General features: G+C 35.9%; 2 protein-coding genes across 2 annotated transcripts; one reads left to right on the top strand and one right to left on the bottom strand.

Moving 5' to 3' along the window:
* Nucleotides 1-686: 686 nt before the first annotated feature.
* LOC127630686 (rho-related GTP-binding protein RhoA-A) lies at nt 687-12,662 on the top strand. The gene is made up of 5 exons (XM_052108340.1): nt 687-749; nt 1,967-2,122; nt 4,246-4,366; nt 4,700-4,830; nt 10,314-12,662. Exons 2-5 carry the CDS (start codon nt 1,967-1,969, stop codon nt 10,485-10,487), a joined length of 582 nt encoding a protein of 193 aa, XP_051964300.1. The 5' UTR covers nt 687-749; the 3' UTR covers nt 10,488-12,662.
* LOC127630685 (uncharacterized) lies at nt 12,121-21,388 on the bottom strand. Its single transcript, XM_052108339.1, has 8 exons — nt 21,224-21,388; nt 17,260-17,498; nt 16,760-16,823; nt 16,537-16,667; nt 15,009-15,127; nt 14,379-14,511; nt 14,190-14,286; nt 12,121-12,257 (listed from the first exon to the last, which is right to left on the bottom strand). The coding sequence occupies exons 1-8, from the start codon at nt 21,285-21,287 to the stop codon at nt 12,211-12,213; spliced, it is 894 nt and encodes a 297-aa protein (XP_051964299.1). The 5' UTR covers nt 21,288-21,388; the 3' UTR covers nt 12,121-12,210.
* Nucleotides 21,389-21,467: the final 79 nt, after the last annotated feature.

Raw genomic sequence — 21,467 nt, forward strand, 5'->3', positions numbered from 1 at the left:
GTTGATATACTGTACATGTCCTTTACCAGCTTTGATTTAATGAAAATTACATTTTAAGCAAGATTTGTTTATTTGTGCAATTTGATGTCAGTGTAAATTTAATGTTGTATAAAATTTTATGTGATTTCCAAAGGCTTTTGCCACAAAATCTAAAAAGTGTGTTACAAAGGAATAGTGTCATATAACATCAACACCTTGTCCATACTGACCATATGAATTATAAAAACTCAAAAACTAAAGCTAAGTGGATATGGACCAGTCAGGAAAAATAATTAAACATTTTCATCTTTGTGCTGACTTTCTGGTTCTTTTTTGGATAATGTGAATTAAAAATATTCACCAGTAGTGTAGAGGTTTTGTCTCTTGCTCTCCAATAATTTATCAAGAAACTACTATGGTGAATAATGTTTAAAAAAAAAATAAAAATACATTAACAACACTAAAAAACAACAACACTGCATTAATACAAAATTAATAAATAATGGCAATAAAAAATTATCTGGCATTTCACTAGTTCATTTGACATTTAATTGAGTGGTGTTGCCTTTATGCAGCAACCACAAAACTAGTCATTCCAAAAATATTTAGCTTGTTATCCTACGTTTGGACGTCTCTGAAGCATCTCTGTCTCTGATTGGTGGAAGAGACCAGGAATGGGCGTGTCTTAGTGGCGTAGCACCGTCTGCGGGGCGGGGCTTTGGGTCGTACAGGAAAAGATAAAGAACGCGAGGACATCTGAGACAAAAACGGTAAATACTTACACAAAACACCTCCGGGACTGCTGATCGATATGCTAATTCATGTCCCATACGTTCTAGACACAATACAGCTCATTAGACGTTTAAAAGCCGCTCGAGTGATTTAATAGAAGCCTTTTACGTCCAGCTAGCTCTGTGCTAAAATGCTAAGTGTGATGATGACGGAAATGGAAAAACAACATGAGCTTATATTCGCCTTAAACTCCGACGATAATGGCAGTAACACGTACAGAAAGTTTGATGCAGATGTTAATTTGTGGTATAGGGTCAATACAAGTCAAATGTTGCCCGTGTCGACACTTATTTGGGCGTGAGATCAGACGTCCCAGTTAGCAAAGGGAGTAAACCGGGGAGGACTGATACAGTTTGGCGCAGACATGCGGCTCTTAATAATCGCCACCCCTCAAAACACTCAACACAACATTAGACATTTCAAAGAGCTATTTTATCAAGCCATCAAATGTAGCCCCCTTCTCTTTGGATCTATTGTTGAATCAGTAGTCATACGTTTAAATAAGTGTTTTAATCCTTTTAAAACTATATAAGGTCATGCACGGCAACAATAACTTGGAGAGATATCTGCTTTGTATGTGCTCTTATAGTGTCTAAATTAATGTGGGAAATATGGAATGGTCAAAGTGTTTTATTCGCATTGATCAGTGTTTTGAGCAGGGTGCGGTGTGTTGTGACAGCAGCTGAGGTGTGTTTGTGAGAGAGGAGGGGTTAATGCTGCAGTGCTATAATATAAGAACCCAGTGTACAGATCAATTAAATGGCTGAAATATTAATATATACATAAAATAGGCATATGGCATGAAATTTTTTTTTATTTTTTATATGACACAAAAAAAAAAGCACCATAGAATTCTTTAAAGCTTACCTATTCTTATATTCCAAGTGTTCTAGTATTTGAAACATAAATGTTTCAGGCTTCTGACAATATGGATATTTATAAATATCATGGGTAAATAATACAGGAGTATTTCTTAGTTGTAAAAGACTAAGATTTTTCCAGGAGTAGCAGTAGAAAATATTACCACTTACAATGATTCTTCAATATGAAACAGTAGAGGAGAGCAGTGGGCCAGACAGGAACATTCCGCTCTTTATCAAATAAAAGTTGAATCTATGTAATAAACTGTTGCTAATTCCAGTGTAGAAACAACTGCCTCTTGTAATTACTAGCTGATCCTTTCATCTTGTGACAGATGGCTGCAATTCGTAAGAAGCTTGTAATCGTTGGTGATGGAGCATGTGGAAAAACGTGTTTACTCATCGTTTTCAGTAAAGACCAGTTTCCTGAGGTGTACGTACCCACAGTGTTCGAGAACTATGTCGCTGATATTGAGGTGGATGGCAAACAGGTGAGAATGGCTTTACAATCCTATGTCAGTGCTGAAAATATTTATTGTAGTACACATTTTTTTTGTCAAAGTGTGAACAACTTCCTCTAATTGTTACTGTATGGTCTTCCTTTATTAAATGTAGTTTGTTGTTGTTTATGCATAGTTAAATTTCAATGAATATTATTATGCGGTTAACTTAAAGGCTCCTGCACACTTCCTACGAAATCGAAGAACGAACATGTGTGATGCCATTTAGAAACAAATCTGCCCAAAATGAAGGTGTTTTTTCATTCATTCTGGTGGTTCGTAACAGCTCGCCAGGGTGAACTTTCAGGAAAACGTCTTAACGGTTACTTAACACCTTACTGCCATTGGTCCACGTCATCGGTAGGCACCAACTTTGAGGCCGACAGCTTATTCCTGTTCAGTCAGTTAAGATCAGTCAACATGAATGCATTGGCATGAGTTATTATTAGCGAGTTGGTGCAAATTTACCTACATCTTGATATCAGTTTGCGTAGACATTATCCAAGACCTTGTCATGAGATTTTGTTTTGTTTGTGTTTAAAGAAATATTCCGGATTCAATAGTTAAGCTCAATCGACAGCATTTGTGGAATAATGTTGATTACCACAAAAATTATTTTGACTCATTTTGACTTGATTTTCTCCCTTTTTCTCCACAATTTGGAATTCCCAATGTGCTCTATGTCCTCGTGGTGGCGCAGTGACTCGCTTCAATCTGGGTGGTGGAGGATGAACCTTAGTTGCCTCCACGCCTGAGACCATCAATCTGCGCATCTTATCACATGGCTTGTTGAGCGCGTTACCACGGAGACATAGCACTATTCTGAATTTTTATTAAACCCAGAATATTCCTTGAATTAGTCTACAAATACTAAGTGCCCATTCACTCATGTGTCATACGCAGCCCAAAGCCAATCAAACACCTGCCAAAATTAAGATATGCCTATCATCATTCTTTTGTCTGTAATTCTGCCCAGGAACACTCTTTTACAAACCTATCTTTGCAGTAGGATCAGTGTCATTATAAATAACAATAACAGAGTGTAATGGGTGCATAAACCGATCAGCCACAAAATTTAAACCACCTGCCTTATATTGTGTAGGTCCCCCTCGTGCCTCCAAAACAGCGGCAACCCGCATTTCAGAATTGCATTCTGAGATTATATTCTTCTTACTACAATTGTACAGGGTGGTTATCTGAGTTACCGTAGATCTCATCTCGCACCAACAATCATCCCATGGCCCAAATCACTGAGATCACATTTTCCCCCTATTCGGATTGTTGATATGAACATTAACTGAAGCTCCTGACCCGTATCTGAATGATTTTATGCACTGCTGCAACACAATTGGCTGATTAGATAATCACATGGATGATTGTTGGTGCCAGACTGGCTGGTTTGAGTATTTCTGTAACTGCTGATCTCCTGGAATTTTCACACACAACAGTCTCTAAAATGTACTCATAATGGTTTCAAAAATAAAAAACATCCAGTGAGGAGCAGTTCTCCAGATGGAAATTGTTAATAAGAGAGGTCAACAGAGAATGGCCAGACTGATTCGAACTGACAAAGTCTACGGTAACTAGTTTAACTAGTCTGATTATTTTTTCAATTGTGGTAAAAATAATATAATCTCAGAATGCTATCTTGAGATGCGGGTTGGCGCTGTTTTGGTGTCATGAGGGGGACCTACACAATATTAGACAGGTGGTTTTAATGTTGTGGCTGATCGGTGTATTATGGCCACGTATAGTGTGTTAGTGCATTACTGCTATGAATTCTGAATGTAAACAAGACAAGTTATGCATTTTCTACTGCATATATTATTTAAAATAGTTATCGAGTGGTTAAAAAGCCTTTTTTACTGATCTCGTCTGAATTCTATTTAAAGAATGAGGCATGTTCCTTTAAAATGCCTCCCATAGCGTTTGTGGCCCGTATCTGAATGTTCACAAACATTATGTCTTCCTCAGCTGTTTCGAACTTCTTTTGGGCTCTGAGAGAAGAACTAAGAAAAACTTCTATGCAAGTGTGCTGGGGCCTTAAGTTGTTGGACATTGTGCACATCTGTGAAATAGTTTTTTATTACATGTATGCATATTTTTGGTGGCAGGTTGAGCTGGCTTTATGGGACACAGCTGGACAAGAGGACTATGACAGACTGAGGCCTCTGTCCTACCCAGACACCGATGTCATCCTTATGTGCTTTTCCATAGACAGCCCGGACAGTTTGGGTAAGAGAATCGGTGACGCTAAGCTCTTCAGTGGCCAGTCTTATTATATTTTTCAGATTTTATTCATTAGTAATATTTTTTATGAATCATAGATGGTCCTAATTGTGATTGTTATAAATTTTAGATTAGCTGATTTTATGAAATGCTATTAAGTTATGAAATTATATATAAAATTAAATTGTAACACTAATCCTTTAATATTCTCTTTGTTCTGTCCATATTTGTATGTAAAGTACCGTACTTTAAGTGTATGAAATTCTAATCTAATGTTTTTAGGACTGCATTGTTCTATTCTGGGTTCACTGTATCTAAAAACTTACTGTATTCACACAGAGAATATCCCTGAGAAATGGACACCGGAGGTGAAACATTTCTGTCCAAATGTTCCAATAATTCTGGTGGGTAATAAAAAAGATTTACGGAATGATGATCATACTCGACGGGAGCTGCTCAAGATGAAACAGGTGTGTACATGTGTGTTTGTGTGCTAACTCCTATCCTGAACCTGACATTAAATAGTTTTTTTTTTTGTTTTGTTTTTAAAATATAGTTCTTTTTTAATAGGGCTGTCAATTTAACACATTCATTCTTTACGATAAATAATATTTTTAAAAAAAAGAGCACGTTAAATTAAGGCAATTAATCATGCATCGAAGTACCACCGTCATGTTTTTACAAATTTTAGTCAGAGGGGGCCAGTGAGCACAACTTCAGCTGTACAGGCAACATGTTTCTGTAAGGGCAACAAACCACATTGACAGAAGACAGCACAAGATGAGGACACGTTCTTGTGTTGAAACATAGCTGCAACTCTGAATGCAATGGTCTCGAGTCTAAACTGTTTAAATTGACAGGTTCCTAAAAATGCTGTGTTTATGATGCAATCAAAGTGAGATGCTTCATAAGCATCCGTTTGATGCGTGTGTATATAGACGCGTTCTTAGAAAAGCTTTTATAAGTTTACCTCAAACAGATTGATGAATTAAATTGCAAATATGGATATCTGTGGACTGTAGGCCAAATGTTCATATAGGCATATGTTCAATAATATAAAAGTAATACATTGCCTTCTAAAGCCACTTTTGTATTGTCTAATCAAAGCTTTACTCTTCTGCCACAATAATGTATTGTATAATTTAAATTATTATATTCACTATATATTATAATTATTTAATCATTAGATTAAATTCTCTGCAAATATTGATATTTATGATTTATTCAAATAATTAACTGGCATAGCATGTAATTAATTCAATACATTTTTTATTGATTGACAGCCTCAATCATCTTATTGGTAAAACTATCTTCATTATCTAAATTTCCATCCACTTTTGCTCTATTCTGTTATCGACAAAGTGAAAATATTTAAAAAGTTTGCGAAAATGCCTCCTGCTGATTTCCATTCAAGTGGCCTTTTACTGATAAAATGGTCTGTCATGCAACATAATCTACAGGCGTTTTTTCAAAGAGATGTTGGAATTTACATTAAGACTCTTTCCAACTCTTCCAAAAAAAAAAAACAAGGAATGTGTGAACGAATTTCTGTGTGTATGTAAAACAAATGTTGGAAAAATTGCTCATGTCATGCACATTGTAGATGTCGTAAACGACTTGCCAAAACTATAGTTTGCTATCTGTGGAGTGGTTACAAAAATGTGTTTTAACGACTTCAAACTTATGTAAACATATGTAAACATCTGACTTCAATTGTATATCCATACACTTATGATTTATTTTTCTTAATTACATTAAATACTCCCTTCATATCCCTTTTCTCTTATGTAGCCTATATTTGTATCTGTATATTAGCCTAATTAATTTGGCACTATTTTTATATCCCCTTGGTGCTGAATTTTATTTCTCTTTTTGTTTTTCTGTTCTGAAAACTTGTGTCTGTTATTGCAATACAACAAAAAAAGAAGTGTGTCTTCTGGTTGACCAACATCTACTTCAGACACTTGGAGAATTTAAACAACCATAAATAAGGCTTACAGGCTGGACAGTGCAGATTTACTTTACGTGGCGTTTTGGTAAAACACGGCATAATCTTTAAGGTCTCGGGAATGCGCAGTCCATAAAAAGTCTGAAAAACTTCCATCAAGAATAAAGTTAATGTGTCATTTAAAGATATTGAGAAAAACTTGCATCTCCTCTTCAGTCCAAGTGTAGGCTACCTCTCCGTTATGCTGTTTGTTGTAAGGACAAATGTGATGTAAACTCTGTCATGTGACTACTTTTTTGCATTAATGCCATTTTTCTCAACAAAAACTGTTTCCAAACCAGTTTTCCAGGATTTATGTGCTAAACTTAAATGGAAAAATATGATGTCGACACTTGTGGAATTTTAAAGATAATTTGCGTTTCCATCAGCTTTATTTTGATGTGCTAAAATTTTTTTCACAATAAATCCTTGGATGGAAACTTATTTACTTAGTTATTTGTTAGCATGGACTGGTATATCCTAGTTTTGACCGGAGTTAAAGACTCTTTCCATCAAATCAAAATGCAGGTTTTGTGTCTTTTTGTCTAAATATATTTTTTTTTACAGTCTTTCTCTTTCGAGAATATATATACAACTCTGGAAAAAATTTAGAGACCACTGAAAAATGATCAGCTTCTCTGGATTTACTATTTATAGGTATGTGTTTGAGTAAAATGGACATTTTTGTTTTATTCTATAAAGTACTGACAACATTTCTCCCAAATTCCAAATAAAAATATTGTCATTTAGAGCATTTATTTGCAGAAAATGACAACTGGTCAAAATGACAAAAAAGATGCAGTGCTTTCAGACCTCAAATAATGCAAAGAAAACAAGTTCATATTCATTTAAAAAAAAATAATAATAATAATAATAATTGTTTTTTTAACTTAAGAGTTCAGAAATCAATATTTGGTGGAATAACCTTGATTTTCAATCACAGCTTTCATGTGTCTTGGCATGCTCTCTACCAGTCTTTCACATTGCTGTTGGGTGACTTTATGCCACTCCTGGTGCAAAAATTAAATCAGCTTGTCTTTGTTTGATGGCTTGTGGCCATCAATCTTCCTCTTGACCACACTCCAGAGGTTTTCATTGGAGTTCAGGTCTGGAGATTGGGCTGGCCATGACAGGGTCTTGAGCCGGTGGTCCTCCATCCACACCTTGATTAACCTGGCTGTGTGGCATGTAGCATTGTACTGCTGGAAAAAACAATCCTCAGAGTTGGGGAACATTGTCAGAGCAGAAGGAAGCAAGTTTTCTTCCAGGATAACCTTGTAAGTGGTTAACTGGTTGTAACCTTTGATTCATGCTTCCTTCACAAAGACGAATCTGCCCAATTCGAGCTTTGCTGAAGCGCCCCCAGATCATCACAGATATTTTTATTTGGAATTTGGGAGAAATGTTGTCAGTATTTTATAGAATAAAACAAAAATTTTAATTTTACTCAAACACATACATATAAATAGTAAATCCAGAGAAACTGACAATCCTGCAGTGGTCTCTTAATTCTTTACAGTGCTCTGTGTGTGTGTAGATATATATATATAGATATATATATACACACATATATATATATTAGAGATGCACCGATTGCAATTTTCTTGGCCGATTTCGATTTCTGATTTTTTGCAAGTGTGACCTGCCGTTACCGATTTTTTCCGATTTTCTTTCTAAGAACTATTATTGACCACGTATACAAACAAAATCTACCTTTCTTCATTGCTAAATTTTATATTCATAATAAAATAAATTATTAATACATTACAATTTCCCCCAAACTGCACTAAGTTACAGGATCTTCACTCACTTAAACAACTCTCAAAATAAAGTGCTCTGTGACTAGAAAGAGGTAGAAATAACAATTAACTGCAAATGAGTTGCGTCATTTTCCACTATTTTTATAAATGGACCTTTTTCTCTCTATTACTCATCTAACAAAACAATTCAAAAGATCTGAAAAACTGAAGTGTCCAATACGCTCAACTTACGTTAGATGTACAAATATCAGATGTAAAACTGAGCACTGCTTCGGGAACGGCTTGCATACCTGTCAACTCTCCCGTTTTTCCAGAGAGTCTTCCGTTTTGTTATGTCTCCCTCAAAAACTCCAGTTGCCAGATCTTGAATGAAACGCATCCTACTCACACAATCAACAAATCATACAAATTACAAATCATTTATGACCACAATCTGGCAACCTACAACCCATTTGTGCTGTTGATATCTGCGCAGGCAGTAGACGCGGGATATTAAATCAAGCATCACTGGTAGAGGGGAGGAGAAGACTCAGCTGGTGCTCCGGTGATAAAAACAAAATATACATGTACATTTAACAACAGCTGGATGGAAGAATTGAATTTCATATCCCGAAGCCATACCGACAATGCCCACGCCTTTTACAATGTGTGTCGCACTGATTTTAATATCGGACACGGTGGGAAAAATTACGCCTATTTTTTAACCTGCCTCTGCCATCCAGCACCCCCCTTCCCCTCTCCCGGATTTGTGTACCCAAATGTTGACAGATAACAGGCTGCGTGTGTGACATGACACGAGATTAAACAACTCGGGCAACGCTACGTCAGAAAGTACCTGAAATCTGAGGAAATGTATCAGATTTCTGATCCCTCTGTCCTCAACTATGGAGAACAGCTGGTCATCCAGTGCCATGAATTCCATCATTTTCCTCGTAATTGCTCTGGTCTTTTCGCTGCTCATTCCAAGGGATGATAGGAGAGGCTGCTGACTTGTGACTGGCTCTGAGCTCTGGCTAGCTTTAGCCGCTTTCACTTTTTAGCTTCTTTTTTAAAATGGGCATTTTCAGCTGGGTGATGGTGTTTTAAATGTCTAATTAGGTTTGTTGTTCCGAAAGTCATTGTGGTGGTTCCCCCACGGTTTAATTATTACACATTTAGAACTTTATGTATTCTTCACTCACACAGTGAAGATCTTCCGCGGCTGTGACGTTATTGCCTGCGCCGCTGGCAACAAAACGGACCGGCTTGGAATTGGTAAGACGTGAGGCTGACCGGCCGGTTACCGGTCCGGGCATGCGGAAAATCGGCTAATTCCGGTCCCTGGCCGGTCGATAGGTGCATCTCTAATATATATATATATATATATATATATATACATACACACACACACACTGGCGGGCAAAAGGTTGGAATAATTTACAGATTTTGCAAATAAACATGGACATTTGACAATAGATAATTGGAAAAGTTATGGATCTTAAACCCATTGCGTTTTTGTAGGATCAGCTAGACTGTAAGGTGCTTGAGAAGTGTCCGATAAGACAGCTACATCTATGGCAAGTGCTACAGGTAGCTTAGGGTGAAATGTCACCGGAGTATCTGGACAAACTGACAGCTAGAATGCTGAAGATCTGCAAAGCTGTCATTGCTGCATGTGGAGGATATTTTGGCAAGAACTCTAGTCATTTTAGTTCTGACATTGTTTTTTTCAAATTGTAATTTTTTCACGTAGTTAATATCCTGACTATACATTATGATCAGTTGAATGCCACTGGTGAATTTAAGTACCAATTTCTTTTCATAAGAGCAAAATCTGTTGGCCGCCAGTTTATATATATATATATATATATATCAAATATAGAGAGCATTTGATCGTCCAATCATATGCTCTTTAAAATGATCATGTTCCCTCCCGCAATACCACCTGAAGTAGCACATCATGGTTACTGGTTGTGTCATCAACTAAAGGCTAAAAAACTGCACTTGTCAAGTCATTTAACATCTCGAACTTAAGTACATTTACATGGAAATAACATACAAACTGATAAAACAACAATAAAATAATGGAAACGGAAGAAAGAAAATACGTATAAATTACAGTGCTATTACTATTGTTTTGTAGCAATGCTTTTATACTTTTATGTTATTATATTTTTTCTAAAAATGAGTTGTGCTAATGCCCTGTAAATGGTTTCTTCCTGAACAGGAACCAGTTAAACCAGAGGAAGGGCGAGACATGGCTAATCGAATCAATGCGTTTGGCTATCTGGAGTGTTCAGCTAAAACTAAGGACGGTGTGAGGGAAGTTTTCGAAATGGCCACAAGAGCGGCACTCCAAGCCAAGAAACGTGGCAAGAAGAATGCCTGTGCTTTGCTATAGAGTATTGGGAGGAAGAGAAAAGAAAGAGGGAGGGAAAGGGGTAACCAAACTAGGCCAAGGAAAATGAAAGCGCTATAAAGTGTGCAAATAGAGGGAAGAAATGCCCCCAGTGTTAATTATGTACTCGGGGGTGGGGGTGTACAGGGAGGGTCATCTTCAATCCAGGCCAAAGGAAACAACAGAAGATAGTTGGGACAACTGTACCAGCAAAAAGGGACTTTGACATTTTTATGGCCAATATGTTTGACATCAGTCCACTTTCAAATCAAGATTAGTTGACCTTAAGCCTTCAGACTGATCATAAACTAAGGATAGTGTATTAGTAGAGTAAAGATTGATGTGGTTTCACAGTGGCTCACAATCACTGATTGATTTTGGGGTGGGGTTATTTGTGATGTACTCTTTGGCCCATATCATATCTTCTCGTTAGAAGCGCAACATTGTTAGCAAGAACACATTCAGGGTGTATACGGCATTAGTTAGTGCTCCACATTGTGTATACTACATGTCAAGCAGGGGGTTGTTTTTTGGCCACATGATGTAATACTCCCATGATTCCCTTTAAAAACCTCCCAGGGAACAAGTGCCGTCTTATGTAAATCATTTATGCCTATACTTTGTAATACAATTTTCTGTTTAACAATTTTGTTTGTTCCTACTTTAACATGCTAATACTGTTGGTTAATACAACTGGTTCCTCTGTACCCCCTTGTCCTGTCAAAATTGACACTTATTCACTGGTTAAAAATAGTTGGAAGTAGTTGTAGTCTTTCAAATCCTTTTTCCAATAAGAATTATATATATATATGCCATTTGCCTATAAAATTCAAAGTAAAATGCAATGATGATACAAATTCACCTTTTTGTGAGTATTTTATGTGCTTGCTGATGTATTGTAGTAAAAAAAATAAACTTTGGGTTAATCAGCACTAGTGGAGCTCAAAGCAAATCTACAGATATGACTTCAGCTCTATATGTTGACTATCAGACACTGTTCGATTTTGGCAATATATATACGTTTTCTACTAGGTGACAGTGTTTTGCGTAAACATCTAATTTTCACTTTTTCTCTTACCTGCATGACAGGCTTTTAGTTGGTGTGCAGAAATAAATGTAATATTTGTTTATTTCTCACTGTATAAATGAGAAACTCCCTCCATTTTATTTTTATTGTTCACTTCTCCTGTACTTTTTTTTTTTGTGAAATTCTACTGGCTATATCATTTTTGCATATTTTACAAATTCTAGTATCTTAGAATTTTAAAGTTTTAAAAGAAATACAGAAGGAAAACAGTAGCGAAAATGTGATTTTGAGAGAGCTGTTTAATGCCATATTATTAAATGCAAGTAATTTCTTAGTAGAGATTCTGCATTTCATTGTAAGAAAAAAAAAGAGCCTTTGATGCATCAATTATCTTTTGTATACCAGTGCATCTTTGGATTTCGACAAACTCATTTGAAATGTATTGAAAAAATAAATTCTTATAGGGTAAATTTGCCTGGGTCTTCATTTTATGTCGGTTCTCAATGATATGTTGATGGAAATTAAATATGAATGAAAATGTTGATGATCATGTACAATTTATAATTTATTTTCTAGACATTGTAGAAGTGTGTTAGTAAACAAGAGTACACATTAGTTAAAAGAATGAAAAGTGGAGGTAGATAACAAAAATACCAAACTGTTGCAGGTTGTCCAGAATCTAAAACCATCTGTCAGTCTTTATAGTGATCTGTGCAATCCAGCTACAAATTCATGATAATAAGGCTCTGAAAAATGAGGAAAAAAATAACAGTCACATCCTCTTATCATGTTTGGCTTGTCATTTAAAAGTGTGTAATAGGTATAACATACTATCAAATTACAATTGCTGAGTGAATCTAATGAAGAAATGTCAGGTCATATTATACCCCAAAATCAAATAAAAGGAAGATTATTTGTGGAACGGTTACGTTTTTTATCGAATTCTCATTACTGTAATACAATAATAAAAAAAAAAGGTAATAGGCCTATATGGTGTAGTGTGTTTATTTTATACATCAAGGTAGAATGATTGATGGTATGGAAGTTAAAATCATTGTGTCCAGAGAGGCCGATTCTCATTACTGTATGTAAATGTACTAAAAAAAGGTAAATTATATATATATATATATATATATATATATATATATATATATATCACATACATGCATGCATACATGCATACATACACAATGGCAGCCAAAAGTCTGGAATCATTTACAGAGTTTGCTCTTATGGAAAGAAATTGGTACATTTATTCACCAAAGTGGCATTCAACTGATCACAGTGTATAATCAGGACATTAATAATGTACTATTACAATTTGAAAAACTACTTCAAAGAGTTCTCATAAAAAAAATCATTGACGTACAGCAATGACAGCTTTGCAGCTCCTTGGCATTCAGGTGACATTTCAACTCACACTTCCTGCTGCACTTGCCATAGATGTGGCTGTCTTGTCTGGCACTCCTCACACACCTTACAGTCTAGCTGATCCTGCAAAAGATCAATGGGGTTAAGATCCATAACACTCGTTTCCAATTATCTTATTTGGAGTGGGCAAAGAAACACAGACATTGGACAACAGATAATTGGAAAAGAGTGTTATGGATCTTAACCCCATTGAGCTTTTGTGGGATCAGCTTGACTGTAAGGTGTGTGAGAAGTGCCCAACAAGACAGCCACATCTATGGCAAGTGCTACAGGAAGCTTAGGGTGAAATGTCACAGGAGTATCTGGACAAACTGACAGCTAGAATGCTGAAGATCTGCAAAGCTGTCATTGCTGCATGTGGAGGATGTTTTGATGTGAACCCTTTGATGACTCATTTTTTTCTAATTGTAATAGTATTTTTTCACATTATTAATGCCCTGACTACACATTGCGATCAGTTGAATGCCACTTTGGTGAATAAAAGTACCAATTTCTTTCCATAAGAGCTAAATCTGTACATTATTCCAAACTTTTGGCCGCCAGTGTGTGTGTGTGTGTGTGTGTGTGTGTGTGTGTGTGTGTGTGTGTGTGTGTGTGTGTGTATATATATTAGTATATCACACTATAGTTGGCTACTGACAATGGAAGAGCAGGTTAAATATGCTTGATTGTCATGAAAATAATCCCACAATGCAAAAAATCTTAAAGGTCTTAAAAATAAGCATAGTTTTCTTCATGAAAAATACTTTTTTTTAGGCATGAAATATGAGGACTGGTTGATGTATATGGGTTTTGAATGGCCGATAGCAATATCTAGAGGATGGCCGATATAAATGTTGATATACATAATACTATTTCATAACAGCCAATCACAAAATTTCTCAAGTTAAATGAACAATTCTGTCATACAAAACACTTGAAAAAACCCTCTGAAAAAATAACTTTGAAAACAGAAATCGTTTACTATCCATTGGCAAATCTATTGGTACATTTTAGAACGGATATAAGGGAAAGTTAACACTCTTGTTAATCGGCCAACATGGTTATCTACAGATGCCAATAAAACGCTAAATAAAGTGTCTGCGAAATGAATAAATGTAAATGTATAATAACCGAATATTGGTCAGTCACTAAATATGACCTATAGACATTTTGTGAGATTCACCCAATACTCTCTCTAGTAGACCAAGTGAGAACATAATCCTCTTCATTTTGATCCCCTATCTGACCTCATGTGCGTTACAAACCTGAGTCTGGCTCTATGATGGCATGTCTGATGAGGAAGTCCAGAACCACCATGGCATAGTTTGGCTTGAACTCCTCACTGACTAGAAGATCTTTGACCTGAAAACGATGTATGCTTCTTACTAGTTTATGCAGAAGACATCGCATGTCATTCAAACCTTCATAACCTCAAATTAGTGATATTCCTTCACCTTCTCAATGGGGTAGTAGTAAAAAGCTTGCACTTCCCCATCTCTAATGTAAGGCTGGAAATTGAGAGGCAACTCTAAGTCAAAGACAAATTGGCACTCAGGAAATACTCCTTCATCATCTTCGTAGGTGTAGCTACAGAGAGAAGAGACAGAGGGGGACGTGATTTGAAGATTCAAGATTGCAGAACTTCTTTTAATTGAGCTAAACATAGCAAAGTGTTTCCAGGCAGAAATGTTGCCTATGACAGACACTCACTCTCTTCCATTGATCACACTGATGTATTTTGAGCCCTTTCAAAATGTGAATTGTGGTCATCTTCTATTCAATAGGGTTGAGCGCTCTAAACATTTCCTTGGGATCCTGCCATTTGGTAGATATATCTGTTATCTCTGCTGTATTAATCAATCTCTTTTGAAATTGAGTTGAGAGGGAGGTTAAAATCCACCCTTGATGTCAGGATGGTTTTGAATAGGAAAAAACAGTAACAAACATTAGACATTTACCAGTTACTAATTTCCTTCATGCTTTAGGATGCGTTCTAAATATATTTTTTAAATTTCCTAAACTATTAGTGGGACAAAAAAGAAAAGAAAAAAAAAAGATAGAAAGAAACAAAGAAGATCATGCACCTCACAGTTCCCACAGGGCGTGCTTGCTCTGCCAGGCCTGGAGGGATGCAGGCCTCTTCTTCGCACTCTTTTACCATGGTATGCCTGACACTACAGCCTGCCGCCAGCCCCCCAGCAGCCTGTAATGAGATCAGAGGTACAATTCAAACCAAACTCTTTTGGGGTGTAATTTATTCAATGTTAAAATAATTTCCTCCATCCAATTCAATATGCAGAAACAACAATAAGCCATTTATAGGTTGACTGAAGAGTAACTTTGGCATTGTAATGTTTGAAATATCCAACCTCTATTTCAACCAATTAAATAACTTTGGGGCAGGGTTATCTGTAGTGAGCTGTTAAAGGAATAGTTCACCCAAAAATGAAAATTATCTCATTATTTACCCATCCTCATGCCATCCAATATGTGTATGACTTGTCTTCTGCAGAACACAAACATATATTTTAAGGAGTATTTTTCAGCTCTGTTGATCCTCACAATGCAAGTGAATGGGTACCAACATTTTGAAGTTCCAAAAACACAAAGACAGCATAAAAATAATCCATAAAACTCCAGTGGTTAAATTCATCGTCAGAAGCGATATCATATGTGCGAGTGAGAAACAGATTATTTTAGTCCTTTTTACTATTTCTCCACTTTCACATTCTTCTTTTGTTTTTGGTGATTCACATTCTTTGGGCATATCACCACCTAATGAGCAGGGAGGAGAATTTATAGTAAAAGGACGTAAATATAAATCTGTTTCTCACCCACACATATCATATCGCTTCCGAAGATAGATTTACCCACGGGAGTTTTATGGATTACTTTTAAGCTGCTTTTATGTGCTTTTTGGACCTTCAGAGTCCTGGACACCATTCGCTTGCATTGTGTGAACCTACAAAGCTGAAATATTCTTCTAAAAATCTTTGTTTGTGTTCAGCAGAAGAACAAAAGTCATACACATCTGGGATGGCATATAAATGATGAGAGAATTTTAACTTTTGGGTGAACTATCCCTTTAAGTGGGCAATAGACCAATCTGGCAAACAATGGCAGGTAGGATGGAAAGGATGGTAGGAGTGTTTAGGAAACACGCAATTCTGTTTGGTTGGCACAGATATTATATACTCATTACCTTTAAACTGAGTCCATATTTCGGAAATCTCCCAAACTCTGTCTCCCAACAACTACATGAAGCGATAAAGATTTTATACAGTATGCAGTGAAATATGTCATTTGTAATGTATTAATGTAGTAGTTCAAACAAAAATGAAAATTCTCTCGTTTTGCTCCAAGTTCCTCACCCTCACATTGTTCCAAAACCAAACTACTTTCTTTTTGGTCCATCTTTTCAATACAATGGCAGTTGATAGTGACTCACTTTCAGGCTTAAAAAAGGCCACAATAGTAACATAAAAGTAGACCATGTGACTCATGCATCATATTTCATGTCTTCTGAAGGCAATACATTTTCATTTTTAACCATCCCTTTAAGATATGTATAAATGTCAATTTATAGTTGATAACTATGCTGCCACTTAGTACCATATTGTCCAATCTTCCTGGATACGTCTGTTTGGTCAGAGACCGTCGTGCCAGCCACATATGGAGATTTCCACTTGAATCACGGGTGTAGCCATTGATATGGACCCCATACTGTTTCACTCCAAATAAACCTGTGTTGGGGCATTATCCATTATATAAGTGATGTCACTTTGTCTGTGCTAAATTACTGTATAAGCACAGAATGAAAATTTCATTGACTTACTTGTTGCTGCTCTCTCTATATACATGAGTGGAGGGTCGCAGTATCTGGGCATCACTGCATATTGCTGAAAAGAAGATGCCCTCTGATAATATTGCATGGAGGAACTGACATTTTTGGATAAAAACAGTGAGGAGCTGTAAAGGTAATAATGTTGATGGATGATGAGTTAAAGGGAAATTCACCCAAAATAGCAATTATGTCATCATGTACTCACCCTTGTGTTGTTCCAAATCCCTATGACATTATTTTTTGCTTTGGAACACAAAATGAGGTGTTAGGTAGAATGTTAGCCTCAGTCACCATTCACTTTCATTGTATAGAGAAAGAAAGATGCAATGAAAGTGAATAGTGACTTAGGCTAACATTCTACCTAACACCTCATTTTGTGTTCCATGGAAGAAAGAAAGTCATAGGGGTTTGGAACAACATGAGGGAGAGATGATGACGGAATTTTCATTTTTGGGTGAACTATCCCTTTAAAGCCATACCATTAGTCTTACCTCATCTCTCCAGCCTATGAGACAGGTGAATGTCGCCTCTCTCCTCAACTCCTGCAGTACCTCATCCACAGCAAATGATCTGCTCTCGAAAGTGTCAAGACTGGAGCATAAGGTTATAGTGCTTCCATATGGCCTAAAGACAGAAGGAAAACGACCAAGAATTGATGCCACTTTGGGGGGAAACCAACCCACTTGCTCGCCATCCACCTCAAAACGTAGGCAGCTCTCTAAACTGGAACCTGGAATAAAAGAATGCATTGGAATGCAAATACTTCTAGAGACGACATGCTATACTCCCATCTAAAACTATTTTAAAAGAATTTTGCTCATCATTTAATAGTTATTATGCATGTAGCTTTTATGACATCATAGTTAATGAGACTAAATGGAACATTTGCACTTATAAAAATGTATTTGACAGCAATTTAAAAGAATATTCAGGGTTCAAAACAAGTTTATCTCAGTCGACAGCATTTGTGGCATAATGTTGATTATCACAAAACATTTTTTAGACTCGTTCCTCCTTTTCTTAAAAAAAGAAAAAAGAAGAAGCAAAAATCAAGGTTTCAGTGAGGCACTAGTAATGGAAGTAAATGGGGACAATATTTGGAGGGTTTAAATGCAGAAATGTTTATTAACCCTTATAATTTTATAAACCATTCTTCTGTTAAAACTTGTGTATTATTTGAGCTGTAAATAGTTAAAAACTATAGTTTTGGTGTTTACAGTGATACGTCGTCATGGCAACGAAGATTGCTATAACTTAACACAGCACTGATTAGTGAGTGATTTTATGACACTACACGCATATTGTTTATGTCTGGTGGCTGTACATTTGAAATTGTATTTTAACGTTTATGGACTGGCCCCATTCACTTTCATTGTAAGTGCCTCACTGTAACCTGGATGTTTGCTTTTTTAAAGACAAGGAGAGACAAGTCAAAAAAATTTTTGTGGCAATCATATGGAGATAGAATTGTTTCATATTAACATACAAATGGAAAGTGATTCACAAATAGAAAGTTGTTTCACAAATAAATTGAATCAGATCCACAAATAAATGTAAGGAGTTTCACAAAAAAATAAAGTGAATTCACAAATAAATAAATTGAAAAATGATTTACAAATACAACTCTGTCCAGCATTCATTTGTGAATAGTGCGCATTTATTTGCTGATCATTTCCTGTGCATATGCAGATCACTACACGCATTTGTCTATTTTGAAACAAATATAGCATCAAGATGTGCACACAAATCTACAAAAAGGTGGATTCCGCCCATCATCTACTCAAGCCAATCAGATAATGGCCACATTACTCTGATCAATAGTAGCACATTCTATCTACAAGCACGCTTTGTTTTCCTATCAGGGTGGGACTAGAGTCACAGCTCTTATGAGCATGAAATCATGCACACACAGATAAACTCAAAGGCTGTCATCAGAGGAATACTGTGATTTAAGGTTCGTATAATTTTCTCTCAGTTATAAACATGTGTAGTGTCTTGTTAAATGTCGACAGCTGAAAATTGCCCATTTTTTTAGAGTGTCCTGATCATTAGCTTTATAGCTAACCTGGCTGACCTATTTTAATTTTAACCAAGTGAATTGTGTCGTCAAAACCTTTATAATTAATGTTACATGGCAGATCCAAACATACACACTACAAATGATCAGTAGTACAAATCAGATACCATGAATCATATTAGACTTAGGAGCACAAACCATAAATTAATACCCTATATTACATAGTGTACAAGATCTGCTATGCCAATAATTTGGTTTCACATTGTTAATTTATTTATAAAAAAGTAATATTTCAAAGGATTTATATTTTTAGCACTGCCAGTCCAATGTTACTCACAGGAAATAACTATGTTAACCCTGTAAAACAATGCATGTTTGACTTACAGTATTTACTCAGGAAGTATATGGGCTGTGAGATACAGGAGGAAACAATAATAATAATAATAATAATAATAATAATAGAGTTGCGAGGATACTGGAGAACTGGTGCTCTCTGCTCCACATCACAAAAATATTTTTTTGTGGGACTTTTGTGCTACTGGTAGTAAGCCATCACAAAGCTACATGGCCCAATCTTGTTTGTGTAACATGTTCTTTCCTATACAGTAATGAACTTGTTTTTAACGTGTAACTGTTATTTTTTCCAATCATTTGTGCAGAATGCTCTTGACTAGGATTATCCATCCCAGACAACTGATACAACAACATGATGCGGCATGAGGATGTACATGTACACCAAAATTTTGCAAAACGCAAACACTCCAGTTGTCATGTTCAATTCCAGTGTTTGTGTGTGTAATACTCAAATTTATTGTCTTTTGTAGTTCCATGCATGACAACCTGTAATTTGAAACAAGAAAATCATACCTTTTAGCCAACATACATGCTTTAATATGTTAAAAACAGACAATCTTTTAAAAACCTACTTTCCTCAAAATGCCTTGATAGAGCTCAAAAGCTTTGTCTACTAAATGACAAAAAATATTTGTCAAATGAGATGAGTTATCATTTATACTCGTATTCATGTTGTTCCAAACCCAAATGACTGACTTTCTTCTGAACTCAAAAGGAGATGTCAGGAATTATGTTGGGAACTGACAACCTCACATTTCATTTCTTTATTGGAGCTGGATGGACAGTACACAGGGGACACATCTGAACAAAATGGCAATAACTAATTTATCAATCATCACTGTCAGAACATTATGCTGTATTTTAGAAGGGGACCCTGTAATAGAAACTCTGAAACATTCACACAAAATTGCTAAAATGCAAAATTCTAATAAGTATTACCTTACAAATGCTTTTATTAAATACATTAACATAATGTGAAACCAAATAATTGGCATAGCAGATCTTGTACACTGTGTAATATAGGGTATTAATTTATGGTTTGTGCTCCTAAGATTATCTAATATGATTCATGTTTTATAAAGGCAATCTGTACTACTGATCTTTTGTAGTGTCTAGTAGTGTGTCTGTTTGGATCTGCCATGTAACATTAAGAGTAAAGGTTTTGACGACACATTTCGGTCAAGAAACTCGGTTAAAATTAAAATAGCAGACTCATACAGTCAGCCAGGTTAGCTATAAAGCTAATGATCAGAACACTCTACAAATGGGCAATTTTCAGCAGTCGGCATTTAACAAAACACTACACATGTTTATAACTGAGAGAAAATAATACGAACCTTAAGTCACAGTATTCCTCTGATGACGACCATATCTTTAAAGGTTTGCAGCCTTGGAGCTTATTTGTATGTGCTTGATTCCATGCTCATGAGAGCTCTGTGACTCTAGTCCCGCCCTGATAGTACAACGAAGCGTGATAGCTTGAAGATAAAACGTTACCTTATTGGCTTGAGTAGACAATAGGTGGAATCCACCGCAAATGCACAGGAAGCGATCCACAAATAAATGCTAGTCAGATTTGTGTTTGTGAGTTAAAAAATATATTTGTAAATATTTTTTTATTTGCAAATGTATTTAATTTATTTGTGAATTCACTTTATTTTTGTGAAACTCCTAACATATTTTTGTGGATCTGATTTAATTTATTTGAGAACCAACTTTTTATTTATAAATATCTTTCCATTTGTATGTTAATAACAAAAATAACCCCAAACAATCAACATTATGCCATAAATGTTGTCACTTGAGCTTAACTTTTATTGAACCCTGAATATGCCTTTAAAATTAACTACTAACGCAAAAAGTCATATTTTTTTTAAAACCGTACAGATTAAAAGTATCTTAAAAATCGGCTAATTCATATAATTGTTTACCTACAATTGTTATGTTGACAGACACGAACAAAAAAAAAGGTAAATGGACAACTTCCGCTTCAACAACCCATATGACATTTCCATTCATGCTACATGAAATTCATATGGTTTGACTTTTATTGGCATTTATGGATGTATTTCACGTTCTCCCACCTGGTAAATGAAAGTTGTTCATTCGACGCAGCAGTTGCACCATTTTCTCCGACCACGAAGCCATTCTGGGACGTTTGACTTTTCCGTTTCCGTATGAATTTTCCGTTCATAAATCGTGCATGTACTGGATTTGTCACACACCCATGACCCGCATGCTCGCCTCAATTGTTGCTGTTCCTATTGATGTTTGCGCTGATTGGTTGATGTTCTATGACGAAATCCAATGAGGGCGTTGCCCACATGC

This window comes from Xyrauchen texanus, chromosome 37 (assembly GCF_025860055.1).
Source record: "Xyrauchen texanus isolate HMW12.3.18 chromosome 37, RBS_HiC_50CHRs, whole genome shotgun sequence".
Classification (NCBI taxonomy): domain Eukaryota; kingdom Metazoa; phylum Chordata; class Actinopteri; order Cypriniformes; family Catostomidae; genus Xyrauchen; species Xyrauchen texanus.